We start from the raw sequence: 17714 nt of genomic DNA on the forward strand, positions 1-17714 counted from the left end.
CTCATCGCTGCAACTCCCGTACGGACTCAGGAGAGACGAAGGTCGGGAGCCATGCGTCCTCTGAAACACAACCCAACTAAGCTGCACTGCTTCTTGACACAATGAACATCCAACCCGGAAGCATGCCGCGCCAATGTGTCGGAGGAAACACCGTACACCTGGCGACCTGGTCAGCGTGCACTGGACCCTGCCCGCCACAGGAGTCGCTAGTGAGCGATGAGACAAGGATATCCCTGCCGGCCAAACCCTCCCCTGCGATACAGTGCCTTAGACCACTGTGCCACCCGGGAGGCCGATAATCGAGAATGTCAAGAAGCATTTTTCTACGGCTGGCAATGCTTTCCACCTGGCTACCCCTACCCAGGTCAACAGCTCTGCACCCCCCACAGCAACTTGCCCAAGCCTCCCCCATTTCTCCTTCACCCCTACAAATCAGCCGGGCTAGACAATCTCGACCCTCTCTTGCTAAAATAATCTGCCGCAATTGTTGAAACCCCTATTACTAGCCTGTTCAACCTCTCTTTTGCATCGTCTGAGATCCCTAAAGATTGGAAAGCTACCGCGGTCATCCCCCTCTTCAAAGGGGGAGACACTCTAGACCCAAACTGTTACAGACCTATATCTATCCAACCCTGCCTTTCTAAAGTCTTCGAAAGCCAAGTTAACAAACAGATCACCGACCATTTCGAATCCCACCGTACCTTCTCCGCTATGCAATCTCGTTTCCGAGCTGGTCATAGGTGCACCTCAGCCACGCTCAAGGTCCTAAACGATATCATAACCGCCATCGATAAAAGACAACACTGTGCAGCCGTCTTCATCGACCAAGCCAAGGCTTTCAACTCTGTCAATCACCGCATTCTTATCGGCAGACTCAACAGCCTTGGTTTGTTAAATGACTGCCTCGCCTGGTTCACCAACTACTTCTCAGAAAGAGTTCAGTGTATCAAATCAGAGGGCCTGTTATCCGGACCTCTGGCAGTCTCTATGGGGGTGCCACAGGGCTCAATTCTCGGGCCGACTCGTTTCCCTATATACATCAATGATGTCGCTTTTGCTGCTGGTGATTCTCTGATTCACATCTACACAGACGACACCATTCTGTATAATTCTGGCCCTTCTTTGGACATTGTGTTAACAAACCTCCAGACGAGCTTCAATGCCATACAGCACTCCTTCCATGGCCTCCAACTGCTCTTAAATGCAAGGAAAACGAAATGCATGCTCTTCAACCGATCACTGCCCGCACCCGCCCGCCCATCTAGCATCACTACTCTGGAGGGTTCTGACTTAGAATATGTGGACAACTACAAATACCTAGGTGTCTGGTTAGACTGTAAACTCTCCTTCCAGACTCACATTAAGCATCTCCAATCCAAAGTTAAATCTGGAATTGTCTTCCATTTCACAACAAAGCATCCATCACTCATGCTGCCATGCTTTACATACCCTTGTACATACCCTTGTAAAACTGACTATCCTACAGATCCTTGACTTCGGAGATGTCATTTACAAAATAGCTTCCAACACTCGACTCAGCAAATTGGATGCAGTCTATTACAGTGCCATCCGTTCTGTCACCAAAGCCCCATATACTACCTACCACAGCGACCTGGTATGCTCTCGTTGGCTGGCCATCGCTTCATATCCGTCGCCAAACCCACTGGCTCCAGGTCATCTATAAGTCTTTGCTAGGTAAAGCCCCGCCTTATCTCAGCTCACTGGTCACCATAGCAGAACCCACCCGTAGCACGTGCTCCAGCAGGTATATTTCACTGGTCACCCCCAAAGCCAACTCCTGCTTTGGCCGCCTTTCCTTCCAGTTCTCTGCTGCCAATGACTGGAACGAATTGCAAAAATCACTGAAGCTGGAGACTCATATCTCCCTCACTAGCTTTAAGCATTAGCTGTCTGAGCAGCTTACAGATAGATCATTGTACCTGTACATAGTCCATCTGTAAATAGCCCACCCAACTACCTCATCCCCATATTGTTATTTTTTGTTTTGCTCCATTGCACCCCAGTATCTCTACTTGCACATTCATCTTCTGCACATCTATCACTCCAGTGGTTTGCTAAATTGTCATTATTTCGCCACTATGGCCTATTTATTGCCTTTACCTCGCTAATCTTATTACATTTGCATGCACTGTATATAGATTTTTCTATTGTGTTATTGACTGTACGTTTGTTTATCCCATGTGTAACTCTGTGTTGTTTGTGTCGCACTGGTTTGCTTTATCTTGGTCAGGTCGCAGTTGTAAATGGGAACTTGTTCTCAACTGGCCTACCTGGTTAAATAAAGGTGAAATAAAATAAAAAATAAAATAAAAATTACTGCACTGTTGGAGCTAGAAGCACAAGCATTTTGTTACACCTGCAATAACATCTGCTAATTTTTAATTTAACCTTTATTTAACTAGGCAAGTCAGTTAAGAACAAATTCTTATTAAATTCTTGATTTGATTGATTTGATTTGGGGGTGGCAGGTAGCCTAATGGTGAGTGGTGCTGGTCAGGTATTATTCTGAAACCTCTACCCTACCGATTCAAAGATGGCACCAGTTTCTCAGGCTTGAAGCCTTGGCACCTAGGAAAGGATAGTGCTCTTTTCAGCTCTGGCTCATTTGAAATGAGATCCAGACATCTAAAAAGCAGGATTTTCAGCTGACCTGTTTAAAGAGAAACTGAAGATGTGGAAGTAGCCTACTAGTTTGACCTCCCCAGTTTGTTCACATGCCCTGTTTGTGGTCGCCCCGCCCCCCACCCCACACACACACACTTTAAATCAGCTGTCATTCTGCCATGGAGGTAGCTGATCTACACAGATACCCCGCTCCTGGTACGTTTCTGCTTTTCAGCCTCATGGCTGGGGTTCAAACCATACAGAAGCAAAGAGACTGAACAAAGCCCTTTGAGCTGGCCAAAGAATGCATATAACAGGGTGGACATGGTGAAAACAAATACTATACGATCACTTTGAAAATAAGAAAGTTTGAAGAAAGTACACAGAGCTGTGTAAACATTGTACAAGTATATCAGACTGTATCAGCTTTCCTGATTAGATATTTTTCTACTTCCCCTTCATTATGACCCAGTCATTTTGGAGCCATTAGGTCTGCCTGATGGTACAGTATTAACAGTGGTGGTATCTTAAGAGATCTGTCAAAGTATTCCCTCTCCTTTGAGGGGGGGGGGGGGGGGGGGGCAGGTTCCTGTACAACTCAAGGATTTCCTCAAACAATATATTTCTATCTTGTGGACTGTAACTATGGTCTACTGTACAGGTAATTATAGCGATGCACTAATTCCTTTAACAGGGCCAGAGGAAACCATTCATGATGGGGATTGGATGAAGTATTTGAGTATTCAAAGACTAGTATTACCTTGTTCTGAATAGTATCTGTCCAAAAGACTCTTTTGAGTTGGAAGTGGAAGTCCACCCCAACAACGACGCCTCTGTTCCGGGAATGGACCAGGGTGCGAGAGCTGTGCCCATGGATGTCACCAATCAGCAGGTCTCGGCCATTGGAGAAGATCAGCGAGGGTACTCCAGCTACCGACAGTAGACAAGGCAATCAGTAAGACAACACTATCAGACATTTCCTAATCTCTGGTTAGAAGCATTTATTTTTAGACTTTACCTAAATAATGAGTCATGATTTTACACAGGAGTGGAAGAGATAGTGAATAAAAAACTATACATTTTAGTCAGTCAGCTTCGATACCTGATTCAAATCTAAATCTATGGTAGAACCTTTTTTATTTTCATTTAATCCATTTGATGTCATTTTTAGGAACCCATATGGCCAAGATCATTTGATCTGTACTACTAACAGATAGAATATCTCCTTGCTGCTAACCACATGATCAAAGGCAGAGGGGTCTGTCCCTTGGTCAATAGTCATTCACTGGTCCACAGAAGCAAAAGACTGGCTAAAACAACACTCGATGCGCAACAATGCACCAGAAAGCAGAGCAGGCAGGCAGGGGCTGGCAGATAGGAGGCTGGGCTGAGGGGCTGAAGGCTTTGGGCCTGGAGGAATGGGTTTGATATGTTGAAGTATATCGAAGCTCAACCACGGCCACTCACTTGAGATGTTAGCGCTGCAGTATCGGTGCTGCTCTAGGAAATAGCCCTCTCGACAGCTGCAGCGATGGGTTCCCATCCTGTCTTCACAGAGCTGATCGCAGACGCCCCACATCGTACAGTCATCAAAGTCTTCCCCCAAGAACAAAATTATAAAAAATTGAATGAGTCAAAAGCACACATCCCATATTCTACCTCCGGTAGCCTGAGTTTCCAGTTCTTTCAATGGCAATGAGTGAATGGATCAGTATTCACCGATACAAGAGCGGATGTTGTTATTGTTGACAATGTATCCAGAAGGACATGAGCAGGTTCCTCCCTCGGGGGACGCATGACAGCGATGCTCACAGCTCAGTGAGGCACACCTCCAGATACCTGACAACCACAGACAGACACACATTACTCCCAATGGCACTTTTCAAAATAAAGGTTAGTGTGTGTGTGTGTGTGTGTGTGTGTGTGTGTGTGTGTGTGTGTGTGTGTGTGTGTGTGTGTGTGTGTGTGTGTGTGTGTGTGTGTGTGTGTGTGTGTGTGTGTGTGTGTGTGTGTGTGTGTGTGCGTGCATGTTAAACTGGTTGTATTGTTACTGACTGCAATTGCGTCCAGCAGTGGTGCTGGTCTCATCCTCTCCATCTGGACATTGGGCTTTCCCATCACACAGTTGGTCCATGGGGATACACAGGCCTGAGGACGGACAGGGCCATTCTCCAGGATAGCACTCACGTGGTATGGCATCTACAGAGAATACAAAGTCATCTTCACTGCCTTTGACCACACCAGAGACAATAGAGAGCAAAAACAGGAGGGAACCACAGAGTTGTACACATGCCACATTCATGCTTTGCGAAAACAGCAACAGTGTGTGAGGTATGCATTGAAGACAGCAGACTTATCTTCATAGGAATTCACGAGCTGAACTCAAGGGCACTGTGGCTCAAACTTCATTGTCTGGAGAAACACTGTCACTTTAAATCACTGGTTGGTGGGGGAGGGGGGGGGGGGGGAATATTGAGAGTGTCACATGGGGGCTCGGAAGGTTCTGCAGCCCATCCTCTAAAAAACACACTTCAGAGCAGTGTGGAGGAATTCTAAAGCTCTTTGGAGGGCTGAGCCATCTTGTGCCACAAAGAGGCATTTGAATACCACACTTCAAGGTGCACAAGCATAGCGCCTAGCCAATACCAACCATGGAGACCAGAGGTGAATCAGGTTCATACACAACAGCGTTTCTCACTCATTAAAGTGTGCTTCCACTGAACCTGCGTACTGTTTCCTTTTCATGGCTCTGTGTCCAATATTAGAAATGTGTCAAGAGAGATTTGACCAAAGGGACTAGCATCAGGAAGGCGAGGTGGAACTCTGTAGCATCCATACCACAGCCTTTCTCGTCTGCATTGTCTTCACAGTCGTCTTCTCCATCACAAAGCCAGACTTGGTGAATACAGCGACCACTGGGGCACGTGAAGTAGCTCCCTCTGCAAGCGGGATAGGCTACATGGAGGGAGGGCGAGAGAGAGAGAGCGAGAGAGAGAGAGAGAGAGAGAGAGAGAGAGAGCACATAGAAAAGGTCAGATTAAGTCCAGGTTAGGGGGAGAATCTATCTGGGGAGTTAAGATAAGAGCTGCAGACTCAAGGTTTTCAGATAGCAGCAATGGTGCATGGAGGGTAGAGGTACGCACTGCAATTCTGTTCGTCACTCCTGTCTCCACAGTCGTCGTCGTGGTCACAGACGTAGCGTTGAGGGACACACTCTCCGTTGCCACATTGGAACAGGCCACTGCTGCAGTGCTGTGCTGTAGAAAGCAGACACAAAACCCCTTCAGCAACTGACTGTATTTATAAGTTCTTCATCTCAACTCTGCTGCTCAGGTAGAGGGTCTGGCTGAATGCGTGATCATGCGTCACGGCCAGAAGTAGACACTTACTGCAGTTGGACTCGTCTGACGCGTCACGGCAGTCCACGACCTGGTCACAGCGCTGAGTCTGGTTATAACAGGCACCGTTGGCACACCTCAGTTCTGTACACTCAGGGTAGTCTAAGAAGGAAATGAACATGCCAGAACAGGCCAATCATACTAGACTGACATAGAACAAAACCATCTGTGGAATGTTTAAGGAATATAAGGAATCAGCATCAATTCCCAAAACAAATAATTTGTTCAAAGAGATGTATAACCCTTTCCCCTGTCAAACGTCAAATGTCTTAAACATGTCTCAAATGTCAAACGTCAAATGTTTTAAATGTCAGTCGTCTTAAACATTCCTATATAAAATTCTCATGTACTCAAGCATTAATGAACTTCTTAGGGCTAGGCCCCTTTTTTCTAAATTTCCGCCTGAACGACGTGCCCAAAGTAAACTGCCTGTAGCTCAGGCCCTGAGGCCAGGATATGCATATAATTGGTACCATTGGAAAGAAAACACTTTGAAGTTTGTAGAAATGTTAAAATAGTGGAGGAGAATATAACACAATAGATATGGTAGGAGAAAATCCTGTTATAAAATAGCTCCCTTGATGCAATTCCTATGGCTTCCACAGGGTGTCAGCAGTCTATGTTCAAGGTTTCAGGCTTGTAACTTCAAAAACGAATAAGAAATAACCGTTTTTGTAAGAGGACACAGTCTTGGAAATCTGTGTTTTTGTGCGCCATGACGAAGTTGTGCACCTGCTAAAATCGGTTTCCTATTGAACATACTTCTTACTGAAAGAAATATTATAGTTTGATTACATTTTAGGGTGTCTGAGGAATAAATAGAAACATATTTTGACTTGTTGAAACAAAGTTTAGGGGTAGATTTTCGGATTCCTTTCTCTGCAAATTGAACGAGTGGATTACTCAAATCGATGGCGCCAACTAAACAGACTTTTTGGGATATAGAAAATGATTTTATCTAACAAAATGACACTACATGTTATAGCTGGGACTCTTTGGATGACAAATCAGAGGAAGATTTTCAAAAATTAAGTGAATATTTAATCTTTATATGTGAATGTATGAAACCTGTGCCAGTGGAAAAATATTTTGATGTGCGGGGCCATCCTCAAACAATCACACGGCATGCTTTCGCTGTAATAGCTATTGTAAATCAGACAGTGCAGTTAGATTAACAAGAATTTAAGCTTTCAGACGATATAAGACTTATACCTAAATGTTTCAAATCCATAATAACTATTAGAATTTATTTGAATTACGCAACCTCCAGTTTCACTGGAAATTGTCCCGCTAGCGGGACACCGATCGTTTAAGAAGTTTTACACCCTTGCAATTAGCCAAATGTAACAGTCTGCTGCTAGCAGATAATTATTTTAGCAGCTCTAACCCTGTTTTAATCTCATTAACAGTAGAAGGGCCCACCCCTATTGAACCACCTGGTTACATGTGAAATATACCCTTGGCTGCTCCCCCATGAAGTTATGGTGGAAATTTACCTCTGAAATATAAAGCTGTGTACGGAATTATGTACATCCGCAAACAAGAAAAAACGCTAAAAGCTAATGGGAGGATAAAAACAGTTACTGTAAGTTTTCTATTAGCACCACAAACAGCCTTGGCATTGTTTCTGACATTGGGAAATTACCAAAGTGTGAGTCTAACATGTCGGCACAATAATGGAATAGCAGCTGACTTCAGCTTGACTAATCCACCAAGGAATCTGCAATCAACCTCTGACAACAAGAAGCATAATGTGGCCATTCTGTCAGTCAGCGAGCCTATTAATTTTACAAATTGATTAAAATGCCAGAGGAACCTGAGGAAAGAAGGTAAGTAAAGCCACATTGGGGGACTTACGGCAGTCTGTCTCATCAGCCCCGTCGGAGCAGTCGGTCAGCCGGTCACACCTGTACTCCCCTGGGATGCAGGCCCCATTGGTGCAGCTGAACTGCTCACTGGAGCATCTCATACTAGCTGCAGAGAGATTGAGGAGCAACTTAACCACAAGTGCAACAGTTCTCTACATAGTAATTGCCTTTATCATAGAGTCCTGTGTTTACAATTTGTGACATCTTTCACATTGGTGAAAATGTATTGAAATATTGCATGTATGGCTGCCAATGGAACTGGTTCCTTTGTTTTTATTGATGACGTGACTGCTAACAAGAACAGCAGGATGAATTCTGAAGTTTTTAGGGCTATATTATCTGCTCACATTTAGCCAAGTGCTTCAAAACTCGCTTCACAGTGCAGATGGACAATGACCCGAAGCATACTGCGAAAGCAACCCAATACTTTTTTTTAAGGCAAAGAAGAGAATGTTCTGCAATGGCCAAGTCAATCACCTGACCTGAATCCAATTGAGCATGCATTTCAATTGCTGAAGGCAAAACTGAAGGCAAAATGCCCAAAGAACAAGCAGGAACTGAAGACAGCTGCAGTAAAGGCCTGGCAGAGCATCACCAGGGATGAAACCCAGCATCTGGTGATGACTATGGGTTCCAGACTTCCGGCAGTCATTGACTGCAAAGGATTTGCAACCAAGTAATAAAACTCCCAATTTAATTTGTGATTGTTAGATTGTCCAATTACTTTTGAGACCCTAAAATTAGAGGGCTATGGAATTCCTACACAGTTCATACAATCATTTTGACAAAACCCTTAAATTAAAGATGAAAGTCTACACTTAAAGCACATCTTGATTGTTTTCCTTTCAAATCCATTGTGGTGGCGAACTGAGCCAAAATTATGCAAATTGTGTCATTGTCCAAATAGGTCTAAGTAAGATAATGCCAGATGATTCTTACACAACAAAAAAACATTATTACTACTAAAGTTCTCTTCATTCCATATTTTGGACCAAACTTTTTTGTAATACCTTGAGTCCCCAGGTGCATAATTCTCCATTCTCTTAATCAGTTGATCATGATCATGTGTATTTTTTAATTAGGTCAGAAATGTGAAAACATTTTCCGCTCTTATTTTCCCTCTCTACTACTTCCTATGAATAATTGGAACTCTTTGTGTCTCTTATGAAAACATCTAAACAGTGTTAAGTGTGTTTTGGAATGTCTCTTATTGATGAAGCATGCTGGTAACAGCATTGAGATGACCTGGAGATGAGCGTGCCAGCCATCCTCCAGACAGTTATACAACCCTCAGCACACTCATCCCAAGCCTCCTTTTGATGTTCTCACTGAGTGGCATCTGAGGAGATAAGGTACCACCACTCTACCTTCCCTGACGTTTTCCAGGAGATATCGACTGAGGCAGCATAGTTCAGTGGCAGAGCGTTCTGTCAGACCCATCTGAATTGGAATGTGCATTTCTGACTGTTTCTCTCTGACATGATTTAAGGCACATGCTGTTCCTTGTCAGAAATGTAATTGCAATACATAGTGGTACCAGGTGGTACCGCAACCCTTAAACCCAAATTCTTTGCTAAAGGAGATGCAAGGTGGTGGTTGGTGGTGTATGTCTGTGGTTGGTGGTCTACAGTGTCTTTTCGACTACCTTTAAACACACTCCCTGGTTGGTCAAATATGTGCTGAAGAGAAAGGTTTTACACCTCAGTTGCAAAACAAACTGAAGACATGGAAATAGAAACAAACAACACTGTGAGAAATCAAATCAGTTATACAAATGAAATGGACATTGATTTCTAATCTTTGAATCTAACACTGCCATCCCACCAATCAAATGACACACAAAACACTCAATAAGAAAAAAACATTACATTTCCAAATTTGGACAATAAGATTTTTTGAAAATGATTCATGAACAATTTTCACATAATATAAATGTGTCAATGGGGATATCCATTGATCATTATGTAAATCATAATGTATTAATACATGGATTGTAACTTCTACAACATAGGTGAAATTGCCACAGGGGATGGGGGAATATATCCCCCCCAATATACTGATCGGTGCCCCGATTCGTCCACCACAATAATTTATTTAAAATCATACAAAAAAACATAAATATGTTTTGGTTGGTCACCCCCAGGAGGTCTGAGGGGCCCCCATATAGTATATGAACACGTCATAAGTTACAGCAAAATGTGTAGAATTGCAGAATATTTGATTTAAACTGCGAAATGATCTCTCAGCCTCATGTCAAAATGTGTAGGATAGTAGGACATTAGCTTTAAAATTACAAAATGTTCTCTCATCTTCATGACAACATTTTAAGAATAGGATGGGATGAGTTATAAAACAGTACATTTTTATTTCTGTCCCATGGCAAAATGTTTAGAATTCTAGGTAGGAAATTAGATTTACATTTTTTCTTTCAGCCTCTTGACAAAATGTTTAGAATATCATTACAAAACTGCACATTTTTCAATCTGCCCCATGGAAAAAAAGCCTGGAAGTAGGTGCCACGGTGACGCAATGCGTCACCTCCGCTCAGCCGCACTGTCTATTAGTGCCCCTCCCCCACTCCTTTCAGTCAATGTCCCCCCCATTCTCATTGGGTCATAGTACTGTCAGTTTGGCTCAGATTTAAGAGGAAGTGCGTGAAGTACATTCGTTCTGGTTTCCCCATTGGCTGGAATATTTTGGGGGGCTGCTCCATCGAGTTCAAAAAGTTGCTTGCGCTGACCCGGCACCCCTGGCAGGCTAAAATGAATCCACCAAAACAGTACCACAGTACCACGTTGCCATCTGCATTTCTGCCATTAGAAGAAAACTTGTAGAATGACAAGTGGATGCTGACAGATCACGGTCGGGAGACTCGGGAGTCAGGATCAACATTCAACACCACAAGTGTCAGGCTTTGTCCATGGTATGTTCACACTCTTATTATATCTACATCATAATAATTCAACTCAGTCTTCATATTTTGTGTCTTCTTAATATTTGCCTATTTGATGACTTATCTTTCCACTTTACTGTGCTTTCAAAATACCCCTCAACATCCCCCTCAAGAGAGTCATAATAAGTCATGTCAAACTGTGTAGATTGGAGGAAATACGTTTTAAAATGCTAAATAAAATGACGAGGAAGGACCCCCGGTCCCCCCATCTACTGTTTGTCCCTCCCCCCCCCCCCCCCCCCCCCCCCCAATATCTACACCACAATTTCGTCCTTGTCCTAAAAGCAAATATGCCTGTAATCAGGTATGTTCATTGCACCAACTAGCTGTACCATCACCATGTGCACTGGGTTTCTATTACCGCAACCTTTCATGTAGTGCTTCTCTCCCACCACAGCTATCAGCCAATTACTTCAAATTCCAAAGGCATATGAGCACGTTACATGATAAGGACTTGCAAAAGATGAAGACACTGGTCAGTTGCAGACAAAAATGAACCAACGTGATTAATATACCTACCGGACAATTTTGTGACGGAATAAGAATATTCAATCCCACCACACCATCATGCTAAAAATAAGGCACTCATTCTACTGAGCATTAGTATTTGATCTTGTGCTGATAAGTTGAAATCTTTCAGGAAACTCCTGCCAACGTACCCTCTGCCTTTTTCTTCTTCTCGTTTGAAATCAAGATCAACTGGCAAAGCATCGGTTGCACAGGTTCTGATGATATGAATCCTTTGGTAGGACATTGACACCAGAAGCTATTCAAGGCCAAAGTGGTATCGTTGGACACTGATATTATGATTCTGCCTACTTATTATAGAACAAGTCTGGCAAATCATTAACCTCTGACAGGTGAAAAAAGAACACTTACAATACGACCGCTACTGAACCAAATGCCAAAAGCCAAAGGAAATGCTCCTTCCTTTTCAAACTGTCATAACGATTTGTAATGAATTGACTTGAAAAATCTCAGCCCATTCAGTTGGCACATTTTGTGTAAGCAGACAGTTTATTATAGGCGAGTCAGTAGTTAATCATCTCTTTTATGTAATGGGCACTTCAAAGATGGATCACTTCCACTTGAGTTGTGGGGTCATGGCTGTGCTACTGCACTAAAAGACTTGTGAGGCTTCTCATATCATGAGGTTTTGTCTCAGAATAATTAGCCGACACCACCAAACGTCTTTTAAACTACACCAGCCAAATGGGCTTCATATTTAACTCCTTCAGCAGCCAATTGGGAAGCAAGCCTTTTTCCTGCTCAGTTTACTAATGATAAAATTGCTCCCCCATTAGCTCAAAGGGTGCCTTTGTTGCGAGGCAATGATCCCGAAGGTTTCAGCATCATCTGTAACATGCAGGTAAGACAAACGGTGCATACAGTATCGGAGCGGCACAGTGACACCACTGAAAGACATTTGGGTTTATCTCTGTACCCCTGAACAGACAGTTAGTAGTCTCATGCACCATGCCATTACGATCATTGTACTCCGAATATGTAAAATTTTTCAATATACTACTAGATATCAGAAGAAAACCATGGGTGTATTGACAACTCCAAGGATACTACTGAAAATAGTGATTCATTTTGTCTAAAAATGTCATAAAACCATGATCACTCGTTGCTTGACCCAGAAGTAGGATTGCACGTGTCAATGTCCACCAGCTAATCAACAAAACAACAATTTTTTTTTAAGAGTGAAAATATAATAAATAGGCATCACTGGACTTCAAGTTCAGAGAAAGGACACTCCTAAGAGAGGAAGGACACTCCTAAGAGAGGAAGGACACTCCTAAGACTTCCGAGCAACAATGGGGACGATCATAATCCCTGTATGCTATACATTAGGTTAACAGCTTTCAACAACCTTCGCCAAAAGGAAACCAATCTTCTGAGTCCTTCAAATGAAGCCAGTGTTTCCTGACAGTATCAGTTCTGGGAAAGGTGACTGGCAGACTAAAGTGGACTTTTCAATGAATGTGAGCTGCTCTTACATTCAGCCACAGTCTTTTTTTAAAGTCATCGGAGTAACTACAGCTTTCCTTCAGGAATAAATTGATAAATTGATTTTTAAAAGCCTAAATGTAATAACAATGGTCAAAATAGAGGCTATTAAGAGAAAGTTAAGAGAAAAGTGGCCAATATGATGCAAATATACTATTAGGAATCTGTTTGTCTAAGAATTGGCACTTTTTTGTTAGTGTCTTTGTTTCGACTGTTTTGTTTAGTTTGGTGTTGTTTTCTTTTTGTTAATCTCTCTGACCATGTCTTTTCTAATTAGCCATCTTAAACCCACAGCAGGCGAGAACCCCACACCATCCACAGTGAAAAATAGCCCTACTACTGCCAAACAAAGAGGAGCAGCAGAGGAATTTTCATTAGAACGATGCCTCCCAATGCCTCAGACCCCACTGTGAAATCACAATGGAACAATGGAAGTGCCAGCAGGGCTGAAGCCTCATAACTGGAAATGTCAACACGCCAAAGGGACTATGGAGATGGATAGCAGAATGCAGAATACAGTATAGCTTCCTACAAAAAAAACTAAACCCCACCCCACAAAAAAATATTTTGTCCCTTCCCCAAAACATCTCTTTCCAATCATGTCGGGCCCCTGAAAGAGGTGTAGCCTCTTTCATCACTACCGCCTTGTTTTGGTACGTCCCCTCGCACTTTCTGAATGTGCGTTCAGAAAACGGCTGGCAGCGTGGAGCGCTGGATCCGTCCATCCTGTCAGAGTGAAGTGCTGCTGCTCCATTTCATATGGAAATCAATGCAATAGAATGCAGTCAACTGCTGAACAACTGACTTTGGCTCTTACTGCCTCACACAAAACAGAGAAAAGCCCAAGGGAGTTTGGCAGTGGCAATAGGTCCAAAAGGAGGCGAGAAATAGTGCGGGAGGAATGAAGCTGTACTTCGTTGATTTTCTTTTTATGTGTTAAGCTACATTTTACTATAAATATATAGGAAGCACCAGAAATTGAGACGTTACATTGCATTACTGCGGGAGGTCAAATGTTTGGGTTCACTGCCTCTGACAGACTGTCACTCAACACAACATGAGCATTGGGTTAGCCTAAACATTGCACCCTATGCATCACATAATAGTCTGGGACCTGGGTTGAGAGCGCTGTATAATGAGAAAGGATTAGTCCTTCATTTAAGCCAACTGTGCTAACTTCTGTTCCCAACTTCTGTTCCCTAATAGAGCGTTACCGTTGACCAAGGATTTAGGCCTAAACCGGAAAAGGGCACAGCATGTGTGAGGTTTAGTATGCACATGCTGGCCAGGTTTTTTTTTGCCCCATGTGAAATTTCAACATCAACCCACAAGTGTTTTTTGTTGTGACATGCTGTAGCACAAATAAACTAAAAATAGGTTAAACTCAATTATTGAGAGAAACAAACTGAAAACACCTATTTGAGATAATAGGAAATGCTAATAAGACAAGCCCAAATCCCATTGTACTATACAACGTGTGTACCACTGACACAGAACCTCTTGTTGATCCTGGTTTACTTTGTATCCATTTTTTTCTAAATCAAGCACACATGTTTCTCATAAGACCCTGAATGACCAAGGCTGTTTGTGGCAAATGATTGAGGTTTGAAAGAGACTGAAAGACACCCAATATTCATACAATTAACCAGCAAAAACATGTTTTCAACAGCACAATCTGCATGCTAGCAAAAGATGGTCAACTAGCCATGACGGAGGTTATTCAACCACCAAGTCCAGTTCCTTTGTTACCCATTACTGTAACATTAAATCGCCCTACAGGTGTGTCACATTATCCATTATGCTGACACACACATTTTACAACACTTTCAAAGCCTCTTGATAATGAGCAACAAAAGATTGTCTGTCACACATTAAAAGATCATCAAGCTGACCCAACAGAAATTAGGCTCAATGGATTAGCGAAAGTAACCTGTCCTCCTGCACCAAAGCCCTTTTAGTAATTTCCTCTCAAACATGCTGAATGAATATGGAATAAATCAACCATTCCTGCCTCACATTTCTAAGGAGCTCAACAGGTGCCATGATGCAAACTGCAAAATATGCAGGAAGTGCATGATGCTCTGTTGTTTGTCATGGAAATGCAGATTGAAATAGATTACTTTGATTACCTGTAAACTTGAATGATTTTTTAAACCTATGAGGACACAAATCGTTGGTACATCATCATTTGTAAGGGACAAATCTGCTAATTATTAACTTGACAATGCTGACAAAGCCCTGATTTGATTCAATATTATAATTAATTCTGACCAAGACCGCTCAGATCCTCAGCTTGCACATATTGTGCACTACAAAATGCCACTGGATCATTTAAATTGCTACATTTGATTAAAATATTTGTGGCTTTTTTCATGTATTTTGTGTTACTTTATTATTTTGTATTGTCTTGGAATGTAGATTATATAGGCCTAACTCAACAGCTGGTAAAAATGAAGAACAATCATAGTCTATTTAGCCTGGGATGTCTACGTGTGAGGTTGCAAGAACATTCCCCTTGTTGTTTACATGTCCTCTTTTGCCCGTTGTTCGTTAGGTAGAAATGGTCGCTTTCATGCAGCAGCAGCTGCAGCGTAATTAGTTGCTTGATTCACACTAAGAAGCTTACATACTCAGGGTTGAGCAAAAAAGAAAGTAGATTACAATTTCAGCAGTGTAGGCCTAGGGTATAACTAGGCCTACAAGAAAAACACAAGAGTATTTCAGATCTATCAAGCCGGATATATTATTCGTTTCTTCAGAATTTGAAAGAAAATGGGCTCTTAAATTACAGCTATGTCATTAGTTATCATTTTTATGGGTTGCGCACTAGGCAAGCTGTTGAGTTCCTCTTAGTATTTGTACCAGTAGCTATAGTCCACACAGATTGTCAGCAAATCACATGCCCGCGTCTGTTACCTAGCAACGGCAAAGCTCAGGCAAAAGTTATCCAAGAACTTCAAATCTGTCTGAGGGAGGCTTTTTGCGCAATACAAGCTTTAATAATGCTTTAGAGTAAAATAGTTTTGTTTAAAGAATTAAAATATTGTAAACTATATTAATAAACTCTGTATTTATTGGCTTCCCCAAAAAAATATTTGTAGGGCTGGGAAAAAAACTGACCAAAGAGTTTGTAGATTTGTCACAATCTGATTTTGTTTTTAAAGAAATTGCACATCACTTTTTATTATAGGCCTACAAAGTGCCCAACAATTCCAATAGGCCACGCATTGCACACACATGGCTAACTTACATGGCTTGTTGTTCTGATAGATAGGCAAACAATCTAATATGGCTGTCAACAAGATTATTGTTTGCCTATCAACATTTTTAGTTAAATCATGTCCTCAAAAAACAGTCCCCTTTAACTACAAATCAGCCACACTACCGCATAGATGTTATTGTCTAGGCAACAAGTGGTTGACATTTCCTTTTCGAAGGCAAATATACAGAAACATATCATAGCAGGTTCACAATAAAGGCTGTGTTTAAATGAGTTTAGGAGATTCTTACCTTGTGAATGACAGCGGAAAGTACACAAAATTAATATAATAAGAAGTTTTGCAAGCACTGCTCTCCACATTCTGATGATGGGTCCCGGCTGTTCTGTCCAGCTCCTCATGAAGCCGGGCGGATGGAGGTGCTCTAGGGACTGGGATGCTGCTGCTTGCCTCTCTCTTTCTTGTCCCGCTAGTTGACAAAAAGGGGCGTGTACAAAGCCAGATACCGTCACTCCCCCAACCCCTGCACTCCAGATAAATCCCTTATTAAACCGCGCGCCCTGGAATCTGCATCATTTCTCTGACCGGACTGTCTCATCTGCGCGTGATTTCACATTGAGTTGTCCATCAGACAGCTGATAGAATTTGTCAACATTAGTAAAATAGTAAAGCAGCATTGTGTTATTTCATTGTCTAACCAATTACTCTCGAAGTAAATCAAATTAATATAGATTAGCCTAAAAATAGCCTATTCACAAATTCCTAGCGGCAATCTGTTTTTTTTTTTTTTAATTGAAGGATTAAGACCTAGGGCCTAAATATGTATTTATTTACTGTTTATTTACTTTTTACTTTTATTTCGTAGTCTATTAATTAACTCAGCAAGCAAACAAACAAGTACAACTCACAACTGTTGCTCCTCTTTTACTAGGCTTTTGTTGCTGACAGGTTTTATCCACATATGATATTTCACACTCAGTGAGTGATGTCAAAAATGTAAAAAAATTAAATAAAATTGTCATAAGAGTAAAATAGATTAATCAATTATAGGCTACATTGTTGCCACATTTGCTAGGAGGCCGCATGTGTTATTCTTTGTTCTAACCGAAGGGGACTCGAAGTTATTCAGCTTCAGGGTGACGTTGGTGTGTTGGTACGGGGGTCAAGGCTCAGTTACATGAGGGGTCAGGATAAACATTCAATGCCAGGATCATAATAAATGGCAAAAATCTAATGATAAGACATCAATGAATCATCAAATCCTGTTTTGATGTGCTGCTTAGCATGCACAGGCAAGCCTTATAGGCTACATAGATGTTATGTATAGTTTTTGTCTGCTCCTAAATAATTGTCTATTTATATATATTGGTTTTAAATATTGGTATTTTGGAAATCCCGAAGGCTTGGGTCTTGGTCTCTGGAAGTGTGTTTAGGGGCCACTTTAGATGGGCCTCACGTTTCCATATGTGTTGCATGCAAACCCACTGTGCAGGCATTTATGAGAGGCGCAGCCCCATCATGCGGTGAAGAAGAGAAAATTGCACCTGCTGCGCGCCGCCTACAATTCCACCTGCAACATTTCCGAATTCCAATAATGTAAAGAAACATTCATTTTCAATAACTCTCGTGTGTTTATCTT

The 17714-nt window shown here is 42.1% G+C and overlaps 1 protein-coding gene across 3 annotated transcripts in view; it reads right to left on the reverse strand.

Moving 5' to 3' along the window:
- Window positions 1-16499, reverse strand: part of LOC109866451 (low-density lipoprotein receptor-related protein 2) — a 57098-nt gene extending 40599 nt beyond the window's left edge. For all 3 annotated transcript variants that reach the window (XM_020455133.2, XM_031794858.1, XM_031794848.1), the window contains exons 1-9: window positions 16368-16499; window positions 7881-7997; window positions 6015-6125; window positions 5769-5882; window positions 5464-5580; window positions 4681-4824; window positions 4345-4464; window positions 4093-4221; window positions 3386-3555 (exon numbers count right to left, since the gene is read on the reverse strand). In XM_020455133.2, coding sequence (XP_020310722.2) covers window positions 3386-3555; window positions 4093-4221; window positions 4345-4464; window positions 4681-4824; window positions 5464-5580; window positions 5769-5882; window positions 6015-6125; window positions 7881-7997; window positions 16368-16476 — 1131 coding nt within the window. In that variant the 5' untranslated portion in view covers window positions 16477-16499. The remainder of the gene's footprint in view (window positions 1-3385; window positions 3556-4092; window positions 4222-4344; window positions 4465-4680; window positions 4825-5463; window positions 5581-5768; window positions 5883-6014; window positions 6126-7880; window positions 7998-16367) is intronic.
- Window positions 16500-17714: the final 1215 nt, after the last annotated feature.

The sequence above is a fragment of the Oncorhynchus kisutch genome, linkage group LG2 (assembly GCF_002021735.2).
Source record: "Oncorhynchus kisutch isolate 150728-3 linkage group LG2, Okis_V2, whole genome shotgun sequence".
NCBI lineage: Eukaryota > Metazoa > Chordata > Actinopteri > Salmoniformes > Salmonidae > Oncorhynchus > Oncorhynchus kisutch.